The 18,239-nt window shown below is 45.1% G+C and overlaps 1 protein-coding gene across 1 annotated transcript in view; it reads left to right on the top strand.

The window, feature by feature from the left end:
- ccdc142 (coiled-coil domain containing 142) overlaps positions 1-16,937 on the top strand; it is a 28,727-nt gene extending 11,790 nt beyond the window's left edge. Inside the window, exons 12-21 of the mRNA XM_083786353.1 lie at positions 1,288-1,374; positions 1,838-2,161; positions 3,613-3,770; positions 4,837-4,983; positions 9,779-9,896; positions 10,812-10,989; positions 12,265-12,375; positions 12,623-12,723; positions 14,912-15,053; positions 16,579-16,937. Of these exons, the coding sequence (XP_083642479.1) occupies positions 1,288-1,374; positions 1,838-2,161; positions 3,613-3,770; positions 4,837-4,983; positions 9,779-9,896; positions 10,812-10,989; positions 12,265-12,375; positions 12,623-12,723; positions 14,912-15,053; positions 16,579-16,687 (1,475 nt within the window). The 3' untranslated portion in view covers positions 16,688-16,937. The remainder of the gene's footprint in view (positions 1-1,287; positions 1,375-1,837; positions 2,162-3,612; positions 3,771-4,836; positions 4,984-9,778; positions 9,897-10,811; positions 10,990-12,264; positions 12,376-12,622; positions 12,724-14,911; positions 15,054-16,578) is intronic.
- Positions 16,938-18,239: the final 1,302 nt, after the last annotated feature.

Genomic DNA, 18,239 nt, shown 5'->3' with positions numbered 1-18,239 from the left:
TGTGAATTCATCTTTATGTTTTTTTAGGTTATTCTCATCGTTGTGAATTCATCTTTAGGTTTTTTTAGGTTATTCTCATAGTTGTGAATTCATCTTTAGGTTTTTTAGGTTATTCTCATAGTTGTGAATTCATCTTTAGGTTTTTATTTTTCCTTTTATTTGGCTATTTGTTTTCAATTACAGTTTGGTTTTGATATATATATTATTATATTTTTTTTAAGCAGGTTTTGATTATTATTATTATTTTTTAAAGCAGGTTTTCTAGTTTAGTTTCATTTTGATTTTGTTAAAAGGTTTAAAGCCCAAATCGTACCAATGATTCGCCATGCAATTCCTTGCAACCATTATCCCCAATGGCAGCTGCAAGGAGAAGCATTGGTGCTGTAGGCTTTAAAACGGTTTTGTTGCAAGGAGTTGCATTTGTGCAGTTTGGGATTTAGTTTATTTTTTTGTTAGTTTTAGTGTTGGTTTTAGTTTTAGGGGATAGTCAGGGGCAAGGGTCAAATACCCCAGAGAAATAGGGAAAATGTCCGATCTACAAGCTTGCAATGTGTTGTATTGTGAGTCTTGGTGCATTTATATAGCGCCTTTATCCAAGGCGCTTTACATAGATTGTGCATCAATTCACCCATTCACACACACATTCATGCACTGATGGTGGCGGAAACCATGCAAGGCACCAACCAGCACATCAGGAGCAATCAGGGGTTCAGTGTCTTGCTCAAGGACACTTCGACACTAACTCTGGGGGAACTCGAGTTCGAACTGGCAACCTTGCGGTTACCATCCAGCCACTCGACCCCTGAGCCACCACCGCCGTTTAAATGCGGAAATTATATACAGTTGGAGGGGGTACAGCATTTTGTAAATAGAGCTGTCACATTGTGTCGTTATATACATGTTAGGGCCGATTCATACTCCTTTTTTACCGCTGTTTCGGCGCTGTAGTGCCGAAATGATTTCGGTTCGTCAGAAATTTCCAGTAGCACCGAAGAGCCAACTTTAGGACTGTACCCGCCCCCCCCGAACCTCAAATGACGTCACATTGTAGGCTCTACAGCGCCGAACCGACTTTTATTCAGCTCTAAAATAGGAGTATGAATCGGCCCTTTGTGTTGCTGTGTTCTGTTGCACCCGCTTCGAATGTGATCAACCGATAATCACCAGTAGGTTACTTATCAAGACGATCGTCTATCGTCTTTAATAAAGTTTGATTGATTGATTGATTGATTGACCTACTGCATGTATCTGTCTGACATTTGGCTCCCTCTGGTGTCTGTTTTGTAGAAGTGTTTCCAAAGGAATGCAGGGCTATGCTGGACGACCTGTTTCTGCACCTGTTGGTCGACACCGCACACACACACTGGGACCATGGTTAGTAACACACACACACTCACACAGTACCATGGTTAGTAACACACACACTCACACAGTACCATGGTTAGTAACACACACACACACACACACACACACACACACACACACACACACACACACACACACACACACACACACACACACACACACACACAGTACCATGGTTAATAACACACACACACACACTGGGACCATGGTTAGTAACACACACACACACACACACACACACACACACTGGGACCATGGTTAGTAACACACACACACACACACAGCTTTTCCTCAAAATCTACTTCAAAACGGATCAAGATTGTTTTGTAAAATTGTATTTCTCTCTTGAAATTGTTTTCGTTGTCATTGTCTGTCTGTCTGTCTGTCTGTCTGTCTGTCTGTCTGTCTGTCTGTCTGTCTGTCTGTCTGTCTGTCTGTCTGTCTGTCTGTCTGTCTGTCTGTCTGTCTCCAGGGTGTTGCAGAGCTTTGGGTTCGGGTCTGAAAGACAAGTGTGTCCCGCGGTCGCCCCAGGGCCGCAGCACGGCAGTGACATCATCAGGGCGAGACGGCAGCGCGGCAGTGACATCATCAGGGCGAGACGGCAGTGCGGCAGTGACATCATCAGGGCGAGACGGCAGCGCGGCAGTGACATCATCAGGGCGAGACGGCAGTGCGGCAGTGACATCATCAGGGCGAGACGGCAGCGCGGTGATGACGGAGACAATGGAGCACTTCCTGTGTCTCTTCCCTCCGCTACTGAGCTGTCTCACCTCCTCCTCACAGAGCATGGAGACAGGTAGCTGTCTCACCTCCTCCTCACAGGGCATGGAGACAGGTAGCTGTCTCACCTCCTCCTCACAGAGCATGGAGACAGGTAGCTGTCTCACCTCCTCCTCACAGAGCATGGAGACAGGTAGCTGTCTCACCTCCTCCTCACAGAGCATGGAGACAGGTAGCTGTCTCACCTCCTCCTCACAGAGCATGGAGACAGGTAGCTGTCTCACCTCCTCCTCACAGGGCATGGAGACGGGTAGCCCAGGTGAAATAAAAGATGGATATACCAAACCAACTATTCCTATAAGCTAAACTACGCCACGTCAAGGGTTTCCTCTGGTAGGCCCTAAAATGACGATGCCCTTGTTCACGGGGAGTTGTTTAGGGTGATGCCGTCACCCTTTGCGTCCGCCCGTTGGTTCCTGGTCGCCTACAAACCAGTGACTACAACATGACGCAAACTTATGTCCACTCTGGACCGGATCAGAAACCCCCAAAGGGTATTGATCCACTCTGGACCGGATCAGAAACCCCCAAAGGGTATTGATCCACTCTGGACCGGATCAGAAACCCCCAAAGGGTATTGATCCCATGCAGAAACCCCCAAAGGGTATTGATCCCATGCTAGTTGCATGCAGTAATAGTATTATATGCGAAAGGCCAACAACGGACAATGGCTGCGGTTACATGAGGGCTTTTTCATTCAGAATGAAAACTTCAGAATTAATTAATTTAGAAGTACGTTTTTTGCTGCGTGTTTACATGGGAAATGGTCATTCCGAATCCCATTATTTTATTCCACATCAGGTTTGAGGCTGGGAAGGCTTCTGATTGGATAGGGGGCGGGCGGATATGTTTACATCCAGTGGTGGAAAGTAAATGTACATTTACTTTAGTACTCTATGAGAGGTTGCTCTCAGAGATGTGAAATTAAACATGTCTAGTTTCTTATAATTAATCGCAAAACAAGAGCATAATATGGCCATACCAATTACATGGAAACAAGCATGCACAGAAAGACCAGAATTAACTTAAATCCGAATGAGGGTTTACATGAGTCCACAATTGTTTCAATAGGATTTAAAAATGGAATAAACCGGACAGTTACATCAGATCTAAGTTTAAATCAGATTGGCCATTTTCATTCCGATTTAAGTTTTTGTACGTGTTTACATGACAACTTTTAATAGGATTTAACTTTTATTCTGAATGAAAAGGGGATTTAACTGTCCATGTAAACGTAGCCAATGTCCCATCCTGATTCCCCGAACATCTGCTAGTGTTCAAATGAGAAACTGGCTTCTGTCTGTCTGTCTGTCTGTCTGTCTGTCTGTCTGTCTGTCTGTCTGTCTGTCTGTCTGTCTGTCTGTCTGTCTGTCTGTCTGTCTGTCTGTCTGTCTGTCTGTCTGTCTGTCTGTCTGTCTGTCTGTCTGTCTGCCTGTCTGTCTGTCTGTCTGTCTGTCTGTCTGTCAGGTGTCTGTCCCTCCAGGTCCCTTGTCCACAGTGCTACGGTTAGCAGAGCGCTGGCCGCGGTGCAGTGGTCCAGTGTGTGGGTGATGTCCAAGTCCTACCAGTTCCTCTCCGCATGGAGCGTCAACAAGTTCCTCCTCATCTCTCACGGAGACCTCAAGGTCAGGAAGTTAAATGTACATACTGTACATACCCCCCCCCCCCCCCTATAACATGATCATCAGGTAATATGATTATTTTATGTGGCCACACCCACCAGTTCATTAACCCATACTGACCTGAGATCAGATTCTAAAAATGTCTTCTATACATCCTGACAGATTTCTGAAAAAGCTATGTTTCTATATGTCAGTCGTTCTTCGATTTTTCAAAAATATCAGACCTACAAGCTCGTAGGCGCGCTATGAGCTTGTAGATCTGCTATTTTTCAATAGCTAAAGCACAACATGATGCTGAACACCAAAAGGGGTTCCCGCCCAGAATGGTATACACCACCCACCTGAACGTAAGCCTCGCCCACAGCTGTTGTTGTATGATAAAGGGGGAGGGGTTAGGGTTAGGGGAGGCGATGATGTTATGATGTCACCAAAGTGGTGGTATTTCAATTGTGCCTGTTGACTCAAAGCCTTTCAGGAAGAAACCAAAATTGCACAGGGAAGACAGTTGAATATTATAACCACCCCTTGGGGTTCTATTAGAGTAATGTCAACTCCATAGAAGACGCATACAAAACAGAAAAAGTACAGAAATCACAGCACTCCATCTTTACAATAATGATACAGATTGCCATTGTCTGGGGTTATTGGTTTAACCACATGAACCCCAGTTTCCCTATTCTGGGGCAAACAGTCAGCGGAAATAGTAATTCCTTCATTGTAACATGTAATGATAATTAATGATGGTTTCATTTTGGGGCGGGAACCCCTTTTGGTGTTAGCATTATGTTATGCTTTAGCTATTGAAAAATTGCAGATCTACAAGCTCATAGCGCGCCACCGAGTGGCGCGCTATGAACTTGTAGGTCTGCTATTTTTTGAAAAATCGACACTGACATATAAACATAGCTTTTTCAGAAAACTGTCAGGATGTAGAAGACATTTTTAGAATTTAATCTCAGGTCAGAATGGGTTAATCTGCAGTGTGTGCGTGTCATAACGTGTGTGTGTGTGTGTGTGTGTGTGTGTGTGTGTGTGTGTGTGTGTGTGTGTGTGTGTGTGTGTTGGACAGGCGCTCACGGCGTGTCTAGAGAAGTTCCTGCAGCAGACGGAAGTCCTGGCGACGAGCGGAGACGATTCCTTTCATCACCATCATCACCATCAGGTGTTGTTGAGGCAGCAGATTGAAGCGCTCGGCAGGGCAGTGTCTGAGTTGCAGGTGAGCATTAATTGGAGTATACCTCAGTGGTTTTCAACCTTTTCTCATATCAAGGTCTCATATCATGTATTGGGCATTTGAGCCACGGAACCACCATTTGATGAGACGTATAGCCTCTCGGACCCAATACTCTCTATAGGTCGTCCTCGGACGAGCCCTCCATACTAAAGAATATTTTGTTGTCGTTGGATAAGATTTTGACCACAATTCCATGCTGCATTGATGTGGCACCCAGTGGCGGATATTTATAAACGGCTTCAAGTCCATACTACTTCCGGGTTGCATAAAAGTGACATCACTGTCCACTCCTTGTTATCTTTACCACCTTGTTTCAACGTGTGTGTTACTACGGCAGATTATTATGTCATGTCAGCACTATCAGAAGATGTAACCCAGGTAAAGTAATCTGTCACTCTGCAAGTTTAACTAAAGTAATAAAAATAATTTTAGGGGGCCTACACAAGATATCTGCACCGGGGCCCACTGCCATGTAGTTTCGCCCTGGGGGCACCACTAGTAGAGAGAGCAAAGTTGATCAAAACAGCAATTATTTCTACATTCTCTAAATACAGTAAGTCTAACTTGTAGACTTCTTGTAAATTAAGTAATGCCGATGTTTATTAACAATAATTTGAACCATTGAGAGTGTAAAATGAAACCAAATGGACCCGTACAGGTCCATTTGGTTTCATTTTACGCTCAAAATGGGACGGCATCCGATTCCCGTTTGTCGATGTTGATTCCGATCCCTCCGGTTTCCCAACCCCAGTTCCCATTGTGTGTAATAACTAATATCTGTGTCTCTGTCCCCCAGGCCTTCTCTAGTTCCATTGTGTAATAACTAATATCTGTGTCTCTGTCCCCCAGGCCTTCTCTAGTCCCATTGTGTGTAATAACTAATATCTGTGTCTCTGTCCCCCAGGCCTTCTCTAGTTCCATTGTGTGTAATAACTAATATCTGTGTCTCTGTCTCCCAGGCCTTCTCTAGTTCCATTGTGTAATAATAATATCTGTGTCTCTGTCCCCCAGGCCTTCTCTAGTTCCATTGTGTAATAATAATATCTGTGTCTCTGTCCCCCAGGCCTTCTCTAGTTCCATTGTGTGTAATAACTAATATCTGTGTCTCTGTCCCCCAGGCCTTCTCTAGTTCCATTGTGTGTAATAATATCTGTGTCTCTGTCCCCCAGGCCTTCTCTAGTCCCATTGTGTGTAATAATATCTGTGTCTCTGTCCCCCAGGCCTTCTCTAGTTCCATTGTGTGTAATAACTAATATCTGTGTCTCTGTCCCCCAGGCCTTCTCTAGTCCCATTGTGTGTAATAATATCTGTGTCTCTGTCCCCCAGGCCTTCTCTAGTTCCATTGTGTGTAATAACTAATATCTGTGTCTCTGTCCCCCAGGCCTTCTCTAGTTCCATTGTGTGTAATAATATCTGTGTCTCTGTCCCCCAGGCCTTCTCTAGTTCCATTGTGTGTAATAATATCTGTGTCTCTGTCTCCCAGGTCTTCTCTAGTTCCATTGTGTGTAATAACTAATATCTGTGTCTCTGTCTCCCAGGCCTTCTCTAGTTCCATTGTGTGTAATAATATCTGTGTCTCTGTCCCCCAGGCCTTCTCTAGTTCCATTGTGTGTAATAATAATATCTGTGTCTCTGTCCCCCAGGCCTTCTCTAGTTCCATTGTGTTTAATAATATCTGTGTCTCTGTCCCCCAGGCCTTCTCTAGTTCCATTGTGTGTAATAATATCTGTGTCTCTGTCTCCCAGGCCTTCTCTAGTTCCATTGTGTGTAATAATATCTGTGTCTCTGTCCCCCAGGCCTTCTCTAGTTCCATTGTGTTTAATAATATCTGTGTCTCTGTCCCCCAGGCCTTCTCTAGTTCCATTGTGTGTAATAATATCTGTGTCTCTGTCTCCCAGGCCTTCTCTAGTTCCATTGTGTGTAATAATATCTGTGTCTCTGTCCCCCAGGCCTTCTCTAGTTCCATTGTGTGTAATAATATCTGTGTCTCTGTCTCCCAGGCCTTCTCTAGTTCCATTGTGTGTAATAACTAATATCTGTGTCTCTGTCTCCCAGGCCTTCTCTAGTTCCATTGTGTAATAACTAATATCTGTGTCTCTGTCTCCCAGGCCTTCTCTAGTTCCATTGTGTGTAATAACTAATATCTGTGTCTCTGTCCCCCAGGTCTTCTCTAGTTCCATTGTGTGTAATAATATCTGTGTCTCTGTCCCCCAGGCCTTCTCTAGTTCCATTGTGTGTAATAATATCTGTGTCTCTGTCCCCCAGGTCTTCTCTAGTTCCATTGTGTAATAATAATATCTGTGTCTCTGTCTCCCAGGCCTTCTCTAGTTCCATTGTGTGTAATAACTAATATCTGTGTCTCTGTCCCCCAGGTCTTCTCTAGTTCCATTGTGTAATAATAATATCTGTGTCTCTGTCCCCCAGGCCTTCTCTAGTTCCATTGTGTGTAATAACTAATATCTGTGTCTCTGTCTCCCAGGCCTTCTCTAGTTCCATTGTGTGTAATAATATCTGTGTCTCTGTCCCCCAGGCCTTCTCTAGTTCCATTGTGTGTAATAATATCTGTGTCTCTGTCTCCCAGGTCTTCTCTAGTTCCATTGTGTAATAATATCTGTGTCTCTGTCCCCCAGGCCTTCTCTAGTTCCATTGTGTAATAACTAATATCTGTGTCTCTGTCCCCCAGGCCTTCTCTAGTTCCATTGTGTAATAACTAATATCTGTGTCTCTGTCCCCCAGGTCTTCTCTGGTTCCATTGTGTGTAATAATATCTGTGTCTCTGTCCCCCAGGTCTTCTCTAGTTCCATTGTGTAATAACTAATATCTGTGTCTCTGTCCCCCAGGCCTTCTCTAGTTCCATTGTGTAATAACTAATATCTGTGTCTCTGTCCCCCAGGCCTTCTCTAGTTCCATTGTGTAATAACTAATATCTGTGTCTCTGTCTCCCAGGCCTTCTCTAGTTCCATTGTGTAATAACTAATATCTGTGTCTCTGTCTCCCAGGCCTTCTCTAGTTCCATTGTGTAATAACTAATATCTGTGTCTCTGTCTCCCAGGCCTTCTCTAGTTCCATTGTGTGTAATAATATCTGTGTCTCTGTCCCCCAGGCCTTCTCTAGTTCCATTGTGTAATAACTAATATCTGTGTCTCTGTCCCCCAGGCCTTCTCTAGTTCCATTGTGTAATAACTAATATCTGTGTCTCTGTCTCCCAGGCCTTCTCTAGTTCCATTGTGTAATAACTAATATCTGTGTCTCTGTCTCCCAGGCCTTCTCTAGTTCCATTGTGTAATAACTAATATCTGTGTCTCTGTCTCCCAGGCCTTCTCTAGTTCCATTGTGTGTAATAATATCTGTGTCTCTGTCTCCCAGGTCTTCTCTAGTTCCATTGTGTAATAATAATATCTGTGTCTCTGTCCCCCAGGTCTTCTCTAGTCCCATTGTGTGTAATAACTAATATCTGTGTCTCTGTCTCCCAGGCCTTCTCTAGTTCCATTGTGTAATAACTAATATCTGTGTCTCTGTCCCCCAGGCCTTCTCTAGTTCCATTGTGTAATAACTAATATCTGTGTCTCTGTCTCCCAGGCCTTCTCTAGTTCCATTGTGTAATAACTAATATCTGTGTCTCTGTCTCCCAGGCCTTCTCTAGTTCCATTGTGTAATAACTAATATCTGTGTCTCTGTCTCCCAGGCCTTCTCTAGTTCCATTGTGTGTAATAATATCTGTGTCTCTGTCCCCCAGGTCTTCTCTAGTTCCATTGTGTGTAATAATATCTGTGTCTCTGTCTCCCAGGCCTTCTCTAGTTCCATTGTGTAATAACTAATATCTGTGTCTCTGTCCCCCAGGCCTTCTCTAGTTCCATTGTGTGTAATAACTAATATCTGTGTCTCTGTCTCCCAGGCCTTCTCTAGTTCCATTGTGTAATAATATCTGTGTCTCTGTCCCCCAGGCCTTCTCTAGTTCCATTGTGTAATAATATCTGTGTCTCTGTCTCCCAGGCCTTCTCTAGTTCCATTGTGTAATAACTAATATCTGTGTCTCTGTCTCCCAGGCCTTCTCTAGTTCCATTGTGTAATAACTAATATCTGTGTCTCTGTCTCCCAGGCCTTCTCTAGTTCCATTGTGTGTAATAATATCTGTGTCTCTGTCTCCCAGGCCTTCTCTAGTTCCATTGTGTAATAACTAATATCTGTGTCTCTGTCTCCCAGGCCTTCTCTAGTTCCATTGTGTAATAATAATATCTGTGTCTCTGTCTCCCAGGCCTTCTCTAGTTCCATTGTGTAATAATATCTGTGTCTCTGTCCCCCAGGCCTTCTCTAGTTCCATTGTGTTTAACCCATTCTGACCTGAGATCAGATTCTAAAAATGTCTATTACATCCTGACAGTTTCATTATTAATAATATCTGTGTCTCTGTCCCCCAGGCCTTCTCTAGTTCCATTGTGTAATAATATCTGTGTCTCTGTCCCCCAGGCCTTCTCTAGTTCCATTGTGTAATAATATCTGTGTCTCTGTCCCCCAGGCCTTCTCTAGTTCCATTGTGTAATAACTAATATCTGTGTCTCTGTCCCCCAGGCCTTCTCTAGTCCCATTGTGTGTAATAATATCTGTGTCTCTGTCCCCCAGGCCTTCTCTAGTTCCATTGTGTGTAATAACTAATATCTGTGTCTCTGTCTCCCAGGCCTTCTCTAGTCCCATTGTGTGTAATAATATCTGTGTCTCTGTCCCCCAGGTCTTCTCTAGTTCCATTGTGTGTAATAATATCTGTGTCTCTGTCTCCCAGGCCTTCTCTGCTCTGGCTCTGAAGATCTTCTCCAGCGACTGCAAGAAGATGTCCGAGGAGATCTTTGAACAGACCATGCCCTCCGGCAGACACTGGAGGGCGCTCAACTACAACAGTGGTATTAACCCATTCTGACCTGAGATCAGATTCATACGAGGTTTCCGCCGGACAAACACTGGGTCTGATTAACCCATTCTGACCTGAGATCAGATTCAAAAAAATGTCAGTCGTTCTTCGATTTTTCAAAAATAGCAGACCTACAAGCTCGTATCGCGCCACTCGGTGGCGCGATATGAGCTTGTAGATCTGCTATTTTTCAATAGCTAAAGCATAACATGATGCTGACACCAAAATGGGTGCCCGGTCAGAATGGGTTAACTCAAAACAATTCATTCTGTACCAATTGTTAAATCACAATTATTATTTGAGATAATCGCAATTGTCTTTGCAAGATGAAATGAACAGGAATAAGCCTAATTTGGGGATTTTTCAGGACTTGGTTTTTTCCACAATCGAACCGTCTGGGATGCTCACTAAGGCCAGAGTAGACATTACAGTGAGCCCAAAACATGTTTGAAAGTGGAATATCCGTTTAAAATAGTTTTCAATTCATTGTAATGTGAAAATCACACCCGTGTGAAGTGAGGGGCGCTCTTATCACCATACATCATCATTAATTACATCATCTCATTCTGGCCATGCAATCACAATTTGCATCCTCACTTTTCCCTAACTTTTTATCCTCAATAGCACTTTGCCCAGCCAATCAAATCATCGCAATTCTGTGCTCGGCCAATCAAATCATCGCTACGATTCACACAAACACACAAAGCTATAGGCCCCTCAAAAATGTACAAAGTTAAGTAAAAATTCAAAAACGCATTAATGACTTCATAATTAAACCGTCAGGATGTAGAAGACATTTTAGAATCTGATCTCAGGTCAGAATGAAAACCGTCAGGACGTAGAAGACATTTTTAGAATCTGATCTCAGGTCAGAATGACCTAATGACTTTCCACCCCTGCATCCCAGACGTTGGCGGCAGTCCCAGTGAGTACGCGTCCGCGGCTGCGGAGAGCGTGATTGGTCGGGTGGTGGAGGCCGTGGCGCCGTTCCCCGACGACGCCCGCAGCCTGGCCCTGAGCGTCACCACCACCGCATTCATGGAGGCCTGGATGGAGCACATACTCACACACAAGATCAGGTTCAGGTAGGACTCTGTGTGTGTGTGTGTGTGTGTGTGTGTGTGTGTGTGTGTGTGTCTGTCTGTCTGTCTGTCTGTGTGTCTGTCTGTGTGTCTCTGTCATTTGGATTTCATAGAAGCCACCATGTCTTCCATGGAAGCACAGGGTGGCAGTGGCTCAGGGGTAGAGTGCCTGGATGGTAACCGTAAGGTTGCCAGTTCGAACCCGGGCTCCCCCAGAGTTACTGTCGAAGTGTCCTTGAGCAAGACACTGAACCCCTAATTGCTCCCGATGTGCTAGTTGGTGCCTTGCATGGTTTCCGCTGCCATCGGTGTATGAATGTGTGTGTGAATGGGTGAATGAAATGCACAATCTCTGTAAAGCGCCTTGGATAAAGGCGCTATATAAATGCACCATTTACCATTTACCATTTACCAAGCATGATGGGTCTCAGCATCCAGGGAACACAGATAAATAACATCTGGAGAGCTCCAGATGTTATTTATCTGTGTTCCATCATGTCTCCTCAGCATCCAGGGAGCTCTCCAGATGTTATTTATCTGTGTTCCATCATCATGTCTCCTCAGCATCCAGGGAGCTCTCCAGATGTTATAAAGTGTTCCATCATGTCTCCTCAGCATCCAGGGAGCTCTCCAGATGTTATAAAGTGTTCCATCATGTCTCCTCAGCATCCAGGGAGCTCTCCAGATGTTATAAAGTGTTCCATCATGTCTCCTCAGCATCCAGGGGGCTCTCCAGATGTTATAAAGTGTTCCATCATGTCTCCTCAGCATCCAGGGGGCTCTCCAGATGTTATAAAGTGTTCCATCATGTCTCCTCAGCATCCAGGGAGCTCTCCAGATGTTTTAAAGTGTTCCATCATGTCTCCTCAGCATCCAGGGAGCTCTCCAGATGTTATAAAGTGTTCCATCATGTCTCCTCAGCATCCAGGGGGCTCTCCAGATGTTATAAAGTGTTCCATCATGTCTCCTCAGCATCCAGGGAGCTCTCCAGATGTTATAAAGTGTTCCATCATGTCTCCTCAGCATCCAGGGGGCTCTCCAGATGTTATAAAGTGTTCCATCATGTCTCCTCAGCATCCAGGGAGCTCTCCAGATGTTATAAAGTGTTCCATCATGTCTCCTCAGCATCCAGGGAGCTCTCCAGATGTTATAAAGTGTTCCATCATGTCTCCTCAGCATCCAGGGAGCTCTCCAGATGTTATAAAGTGTTCCATCATGTCTCCTCAGCATCCAGGGAGCTCTCCAGATGTTTATAAGTGTTCCATCATGTCTCCTCAGCATCCAGGGAGCTCTCCAGCTGAAGCAGGACTTTGACTCCATCAGAGAGCTGCTCCTGTCAGACCAGTACAGGCTGTCCTCAGACCTCCACCAGCGGCTGCTCAACCTCAGGTATCTGATCTGTCCTCGGGTAACCCTAACCTCAGGTATCTGTCCCCAAAAAGTATAGCAGAATGTGATGAATGGACGTTGAGAGGAAAGGACGCAGGTAAGGGTTCGAATCGGACATTTAGGGGTCAGGTTTAGAGCTTTCCCTGCTGGCTGTTTCTTGGTGATTACAGTGCTGTCCTAAAATGTGCTCACCAGTATAGTAATGCGTGTGTGTGTGTGTGTGTGTGTGTGTGTGTGTGTGTGTCAGGGTGTTTCAGCAGGTGGACTCAGTAGTAGTGTGTTTGCTCCAGCAGCCTCAGTCCAAACCGTACGCGCCGTCCCGAGCCTGGGGCGCTCTGAGACGTTGCTGTGAGTATATACAGTATATGCGCGCACACTAATGCATAACTAATGCAAATGACAAAGGGCTCAGGGCCCATCCCTGGTGTACGCCAACCCCCACCTTGAACCTGCACTCCTCACAGCCGCCACTCTGTCCTCCTGCCACACTTCCTCTCCTGGCGCCCCAACCGCTATGCTTTGTCTAGGTCGGCAAAGACGCAGTGTGTGTGTGTGTGTGTGTGTGTGTGTAGTTCCTGCTTCTCTTTAATTCCCAACCCGCGAGGCGTATTACTGCCATCCAGTCCACTGTATGTACAGTACAGTATGTAGCTCCTTCTGGCCTTCTCCATACTTCTCCGTCAACACGCTCAGGGCGAGCGGTGCTTCTGCGGTGCTCTTCCTCGACATAAAGCCATAACTGTCACCTCTCCTCTTATAGCCTATAGCTTCCGCTACTCTTCCCCCATAGCGTCATGCTGTGGCTCATCATCTTTATGCCTCTGTAGTTACTCTGTACACGACAGTTCTTGGGAATCGGTACCAGTACACTATATCTCTCCACTGTTGTTCAGGCACCTTCTCGCCTTCCACCTGCATGTTTAACAGCCTGGTGAGGAACTCCACCGCTGTCTCTCCCAAACATTTCCACACCTCCACCGGTATGTCGCCTTCCTTCCCACTCTCGGTTCTCTTCATAGCTGCCCTCTTTAACCCATTTTGGTGTTGGCATCATGTCGTGCTTTAGCTATTGAAGAACAGCAGATCTACAAGCTCATAGCGCGCCACCGAGTGGCGCGCTACGAGCTTGTAGGTCTGCTATTTTTGAAAAATCGAAGAGCGACTGACGTAGAATAATTTTTTAGAATCTGATCTTGGGTCAGAATGGGTTAACTCCTTCACAATCCTCCTCCCTTTCTGGTTCACTACCCCCTCATCACCCTCTATCTCTCTCTCTCTCTCTCGCTCTCTCTCACTCACTCACTCACTCACTCGTTCTCTCACTCACTCACTCACTCACTCACTCACTCTCTCTCTCACTCACTCACTCTCTCTCTCATTTTCTTCATTCATAAGCCCCTCAAAGTACTCCTTCCATCTTCTCAACACACTGTCTTCTCTTGTTAGAACATTTCCATGTCTATCCTTTAAACCAACACTTACGTAGTTTGTACCAGCTCAGTGGCCTTGTGGTTAGACTAGTGTCCACCCTGAGACTGGGAGGTCGGTGGTTCGATCCCCGGCCGGGTCATACCAAAGACTGTAAAAAATGGGACCCAGTGCCTCCCTGCTTGGAAACAGGAGATAGGCTCCTGCCCTATGGGCCTCATGGCTCGGCAAGGCTTACTATTTTATGTAGTTGGATATTTGGGTATCAGTGTCCACTTTGAACACAAATAACATGGCAGCCGACGTCTTTGACTTCATTACCCAGGATTCTCTGCAAGCGAGGACACGCTGTGATTGGCCCACATGTCACTTTGACTGGCAGTTCTGCCTCGGTGACTTGGCAAATGCCAGGATGAAACCCATTGTCTCCCCTGTACGTAGTAATACAGTCGAGCCCCTAGCAGGGACCCCTGTGAGTCTGTACAGTTATGAAAGGATGATTGTTATTACTTAAATATGTAACTTTTGTGGGACATATATAGACGTATATAGTTGGTAAAAGGTCACGTGCTGCTTACATAGTGCTGTTTTATTAATATATATATATATATATATATATATATATATATATATAAATAATAATAAAACGCCCACTCAGGGCAGATGTAAGCATACCGTAAGGTTCCATTTGTACACTCTCTGAGTTGTGGACCTGTAAAGGTCCATTTTGTTCCGTTTGTACAGAGTTACAGACCGGTAAAGGCCTATTCATAGTCTGGATTTTCGGTGGTAAGGTGACCACCGCTCCGGTGGTGAGCTGACCACCGGAGCTGAAATAACGTTGAGCGGTGGTGAGTAAAAACAGAGAGAAGGGCTGGAGCGGTGGCGGTGGTTTGCTCTTCACCGCGGCTCAGTGACGTCATGTTGTAGTTCGGTGGTCACCTAACCACCGAAAATCCAGACTATGTATGAGCCTTAAGGGTTCATTTTGACCTCCTTCTCCTGGTGGACCCCAGACCGCATGTTTGACAACCAGTGTTCTATAAGAAGAAGTCACTTGTAACCTGTGTGTGTGTGTGCGTGTGTGTGTGCGTGTGCGCGTGTGCAGGCCCTGGTACCGGCAGCAGCAGCAGTAGCATGGAGGCAGCAGTAGGGGGCAGCATCACCAACCTGGAGAGCATGGAGGGGGAGGGTCTCACCCAGTCCGTGCCTGTGGCCACGCCCCCGGGAGCGCCCTACCTCGCTCCAAGGTATCCAATAACAATTCAAAACTTCATATGTTTAGTTCTAGTTCAACGGTGGTCACCATCCATCAGCAATGGTCCATTTTTGTTTGTAATTTTTTTTAAACTTTTTCTTCAGCTTTGATACATTTTCTACTGTGCACTTTATAGACAAATCCACATCGGAGGGTTGCCCTGGGCGCAGCCATAGCTGAGGTGTACGGGTACCATTAATCACAGCTCGACACCTCAGCATTGATTGCCTACATCTGGCCTAACGGGGCCCATGGATTTGTCTATAGCACGTTTTTAACGAGTGCAAGCAGGTTGGAATACCTGGACAAAACCTCATTGTGTCCAAAAATTCAAATTCAAAAACGGCAAAAGTAGCAGATCTACAAACTTGACAAGTGGGCCATTTTGAGCAAGGCAACAATTTTGCCTTGCTTAACAGTTTGACTGCGGAAAACGATTTACCAGACTTTTAATCAACCCCCCTTCACTGCCGAGATTGTTGTATTACCTTTAGAGCATACGCTGAATTATGTGGGCTTTTAATCCGCGAAAATCGAGCGAAAAAAGCTCCCCCCGTTTGTTATGAACGGCAGCACCACCCGCCATCTTGGTACACCCGGAAGACGCAGCACAGGACCCTCCTCCATGAGGCGTTGAACCCCATTCGTTTGCATTGGCCTCAATTTCCCAGAAGCCCTAGCAGCCCACAGCATGTGACGATTTCCGGTTTCTCCGTCAAAACAAATGCATCTAGTCTCTATCTCCGCGGCGAAGAAGGATTTTATTTTTATTTATTACATTACGGCGGATTAAACACATAAAACAAAAGTCGCGTATGTCCGATATGGCAGGGACATTAACCTGGAGTAATCCATTCAAAGCACGGAAACTGTTAAGATAAATCTTCAAATGTTTTTTTATTTTATTTTTATTTTTATTTTTTATAGCCGGGCCCATAGGCCTGCCCTACTACACAATTCCTTTACCCCCTGTACCTTTCAAATTGGAAAAGGATCAACTAATACTATGACGAAATCTTTTTGTCGACTACCTTTTTTCACTGACAAACTACATAAAAACTAAGCCACGATGACTAAAACTAAATATACTGTTGATTTTGTCAACAAATAAAAATTAAACAAAAATGTTAGGAAGGGACTAGTGGACAAGAGATCCAGTATAAGTCATTTTACAATTGGTTGCATGCTGAAAATAGCAGATCTACACGTTGTGAGCTTGTAGATCGGCTATTTTCAGCAAGTGTAAGAACAGCCATTACGACGGCATCAAGGCCCGCCAAAACACATTTTAGACGACTAAATTAACTGTAGATTTAGTCGACTAAAATCTTATGATATTTAGTCGACTAAAACTAGACTAACATTAAATCATTCCAGGTGACTAAAATGTGACTGAAACTAAATGAAAACTATTAACATAAGACTATGTCTAAAACTAAAATAGAAATGTGCTGCCAAAAACAACACTGAAACACTGTGTGTTTTATGTATTTCCTCCCTGACATTGTGTTTTGCAGCTCGGCCCTGGGTGCAGCGCAGCAGGAGTGGTTAGACCTCCGAATACACGGCAGCGCCCCGCGCTGGAGGTTCCCGGGACTGCAGTGTCTGTCCAAGTCTGAACCTTAAATGGACATGTTGGAACTACAAGTTGCACCTTTTAAATGGATATGTAGGAACTACAAGTTGCACCTTCAAATGGATATGTAGGAACTACAAGTTGCACCTTTAAATGGACATTTTGGAAACAAATATATATATATATTTATATATAATTACTTTTATTTTATTTTTTTAGCCAGGAAGATGTAGTAGACAATGAAAGAAGGTTCTATCAGAAGTAAGCAATAAAATATACGGTAATTGTTTTTCAAACGAATCCAATATATACTCTTTTCTTGCCTTGACAAAGACAATAACAAAAAAGAATGGGTGCCACGGGGACCACCAGGAGGCTGGCGAGACCGCCCGACCTGAGGGAGAGGGAAGGGGGAAGGGGGCACGACGGGTCCCAGAGGAAGGACGCCCGACCTGAGGGAGAGGGAAGGGGGAAGGGGGCACGACGGGTCCCAGAGGAAGGACGGAGCCACATGTTTCAGTGCCGTGTGGGTGGTGGTGGTGGCTAGTATTTTGACACCCCAATTCGGAGGCTGTCGATGCACTTTGAGGGACGTTATCGCGTTTAACCCATTTTGACCTGAGATCAGATTAAAATAATTGTCTCTATGTTTCCATGTCAGTCGTTCTTCGATTTTTCAAAAATAGCAGACCTACAAGCTCATAGCGCGCCACTCGGTGGCGCGCTATGAGCTTGTAGATCTGCTATTTTTCAATAGCTAAAGCATAGCATAATGCTAACACCAAAAGTGGTTCCCGCCCCGAAATGGGTTAATCAAGACTGTTGATTGGTCTCAGTAGGTGAGATGCTGACCTACTAAGGATCTCAGTAGGCGTTTTGTCGTTACGCTATGGCTACTGTTTTGACCGCGATGGAGGCATGCCGTCTCAAGCAAACTTGAGCCACACACGACGAGGCACCACCGACCGACTGGACCGACAGTCCAGGTGTGTGACTGTCCCTATATACAGTAAGCCTTCACTCAGTCCACAGCCCTCGCTCATTTCAGTGACAGACATGCAAGGTTACATTAGAACTCTCTCAATAAACCATGAGGGTCCCCTTAGCTCACTCATAAACCTTTTGTTAATTTACCTTTGCCTTTATTTATATTTAAATTATAATAACTAGCCCTCCCTCCGTGCACCGGCCTATATTGGGAACGATGCAATTTGAGAACAATTAAAACCGGGAACGCATACCCTGCACCCACCCTAGTATACAGTAGCTATAGGGAACTCTACAGGTCTAGGGAGGGACTTGGGCTCATTAGATCCACTGTAGAGCCTGACCTTTTTGTGGCGGTTCTGCTCTGGACAACCGTGTGTCCGACCGACTCATAAGGCCGGGCACTGCAATCCCTGTGGTCGTGGGGAAAAGCGTGTGTGGAATTTGACGTCGGTGGGGCGAACGGTTCTCGAGTTACTTTGATTCCAGACCTACACACGTACGTACACACGCCACTCGGAGACGTGATGCATGGTAAGATATGAGTATTTCTTTATTTCATGACTGCTACTGTCTATACTTGATGATAACCACATGACCAATACCCAGCTTCAT

Source organism: Protomyctophum parallelum, assembly GCF_964188405.1.
Source record: "Protomyctophum parallelum genome assembly, chromosome: 16".
NCBI classification, from domain to species: domain Eukaryota; kingdom Metazoa; phylum Chordata; class Actinopteri; order Myctophiformes; family Myctophidae; genus Protomyctophum; species Protomyctophum parallelum.
Note: the sequence above shows the minus strand (reverse complement) of the source record. Positions and strands in the feature narration are given on the sequence as shown.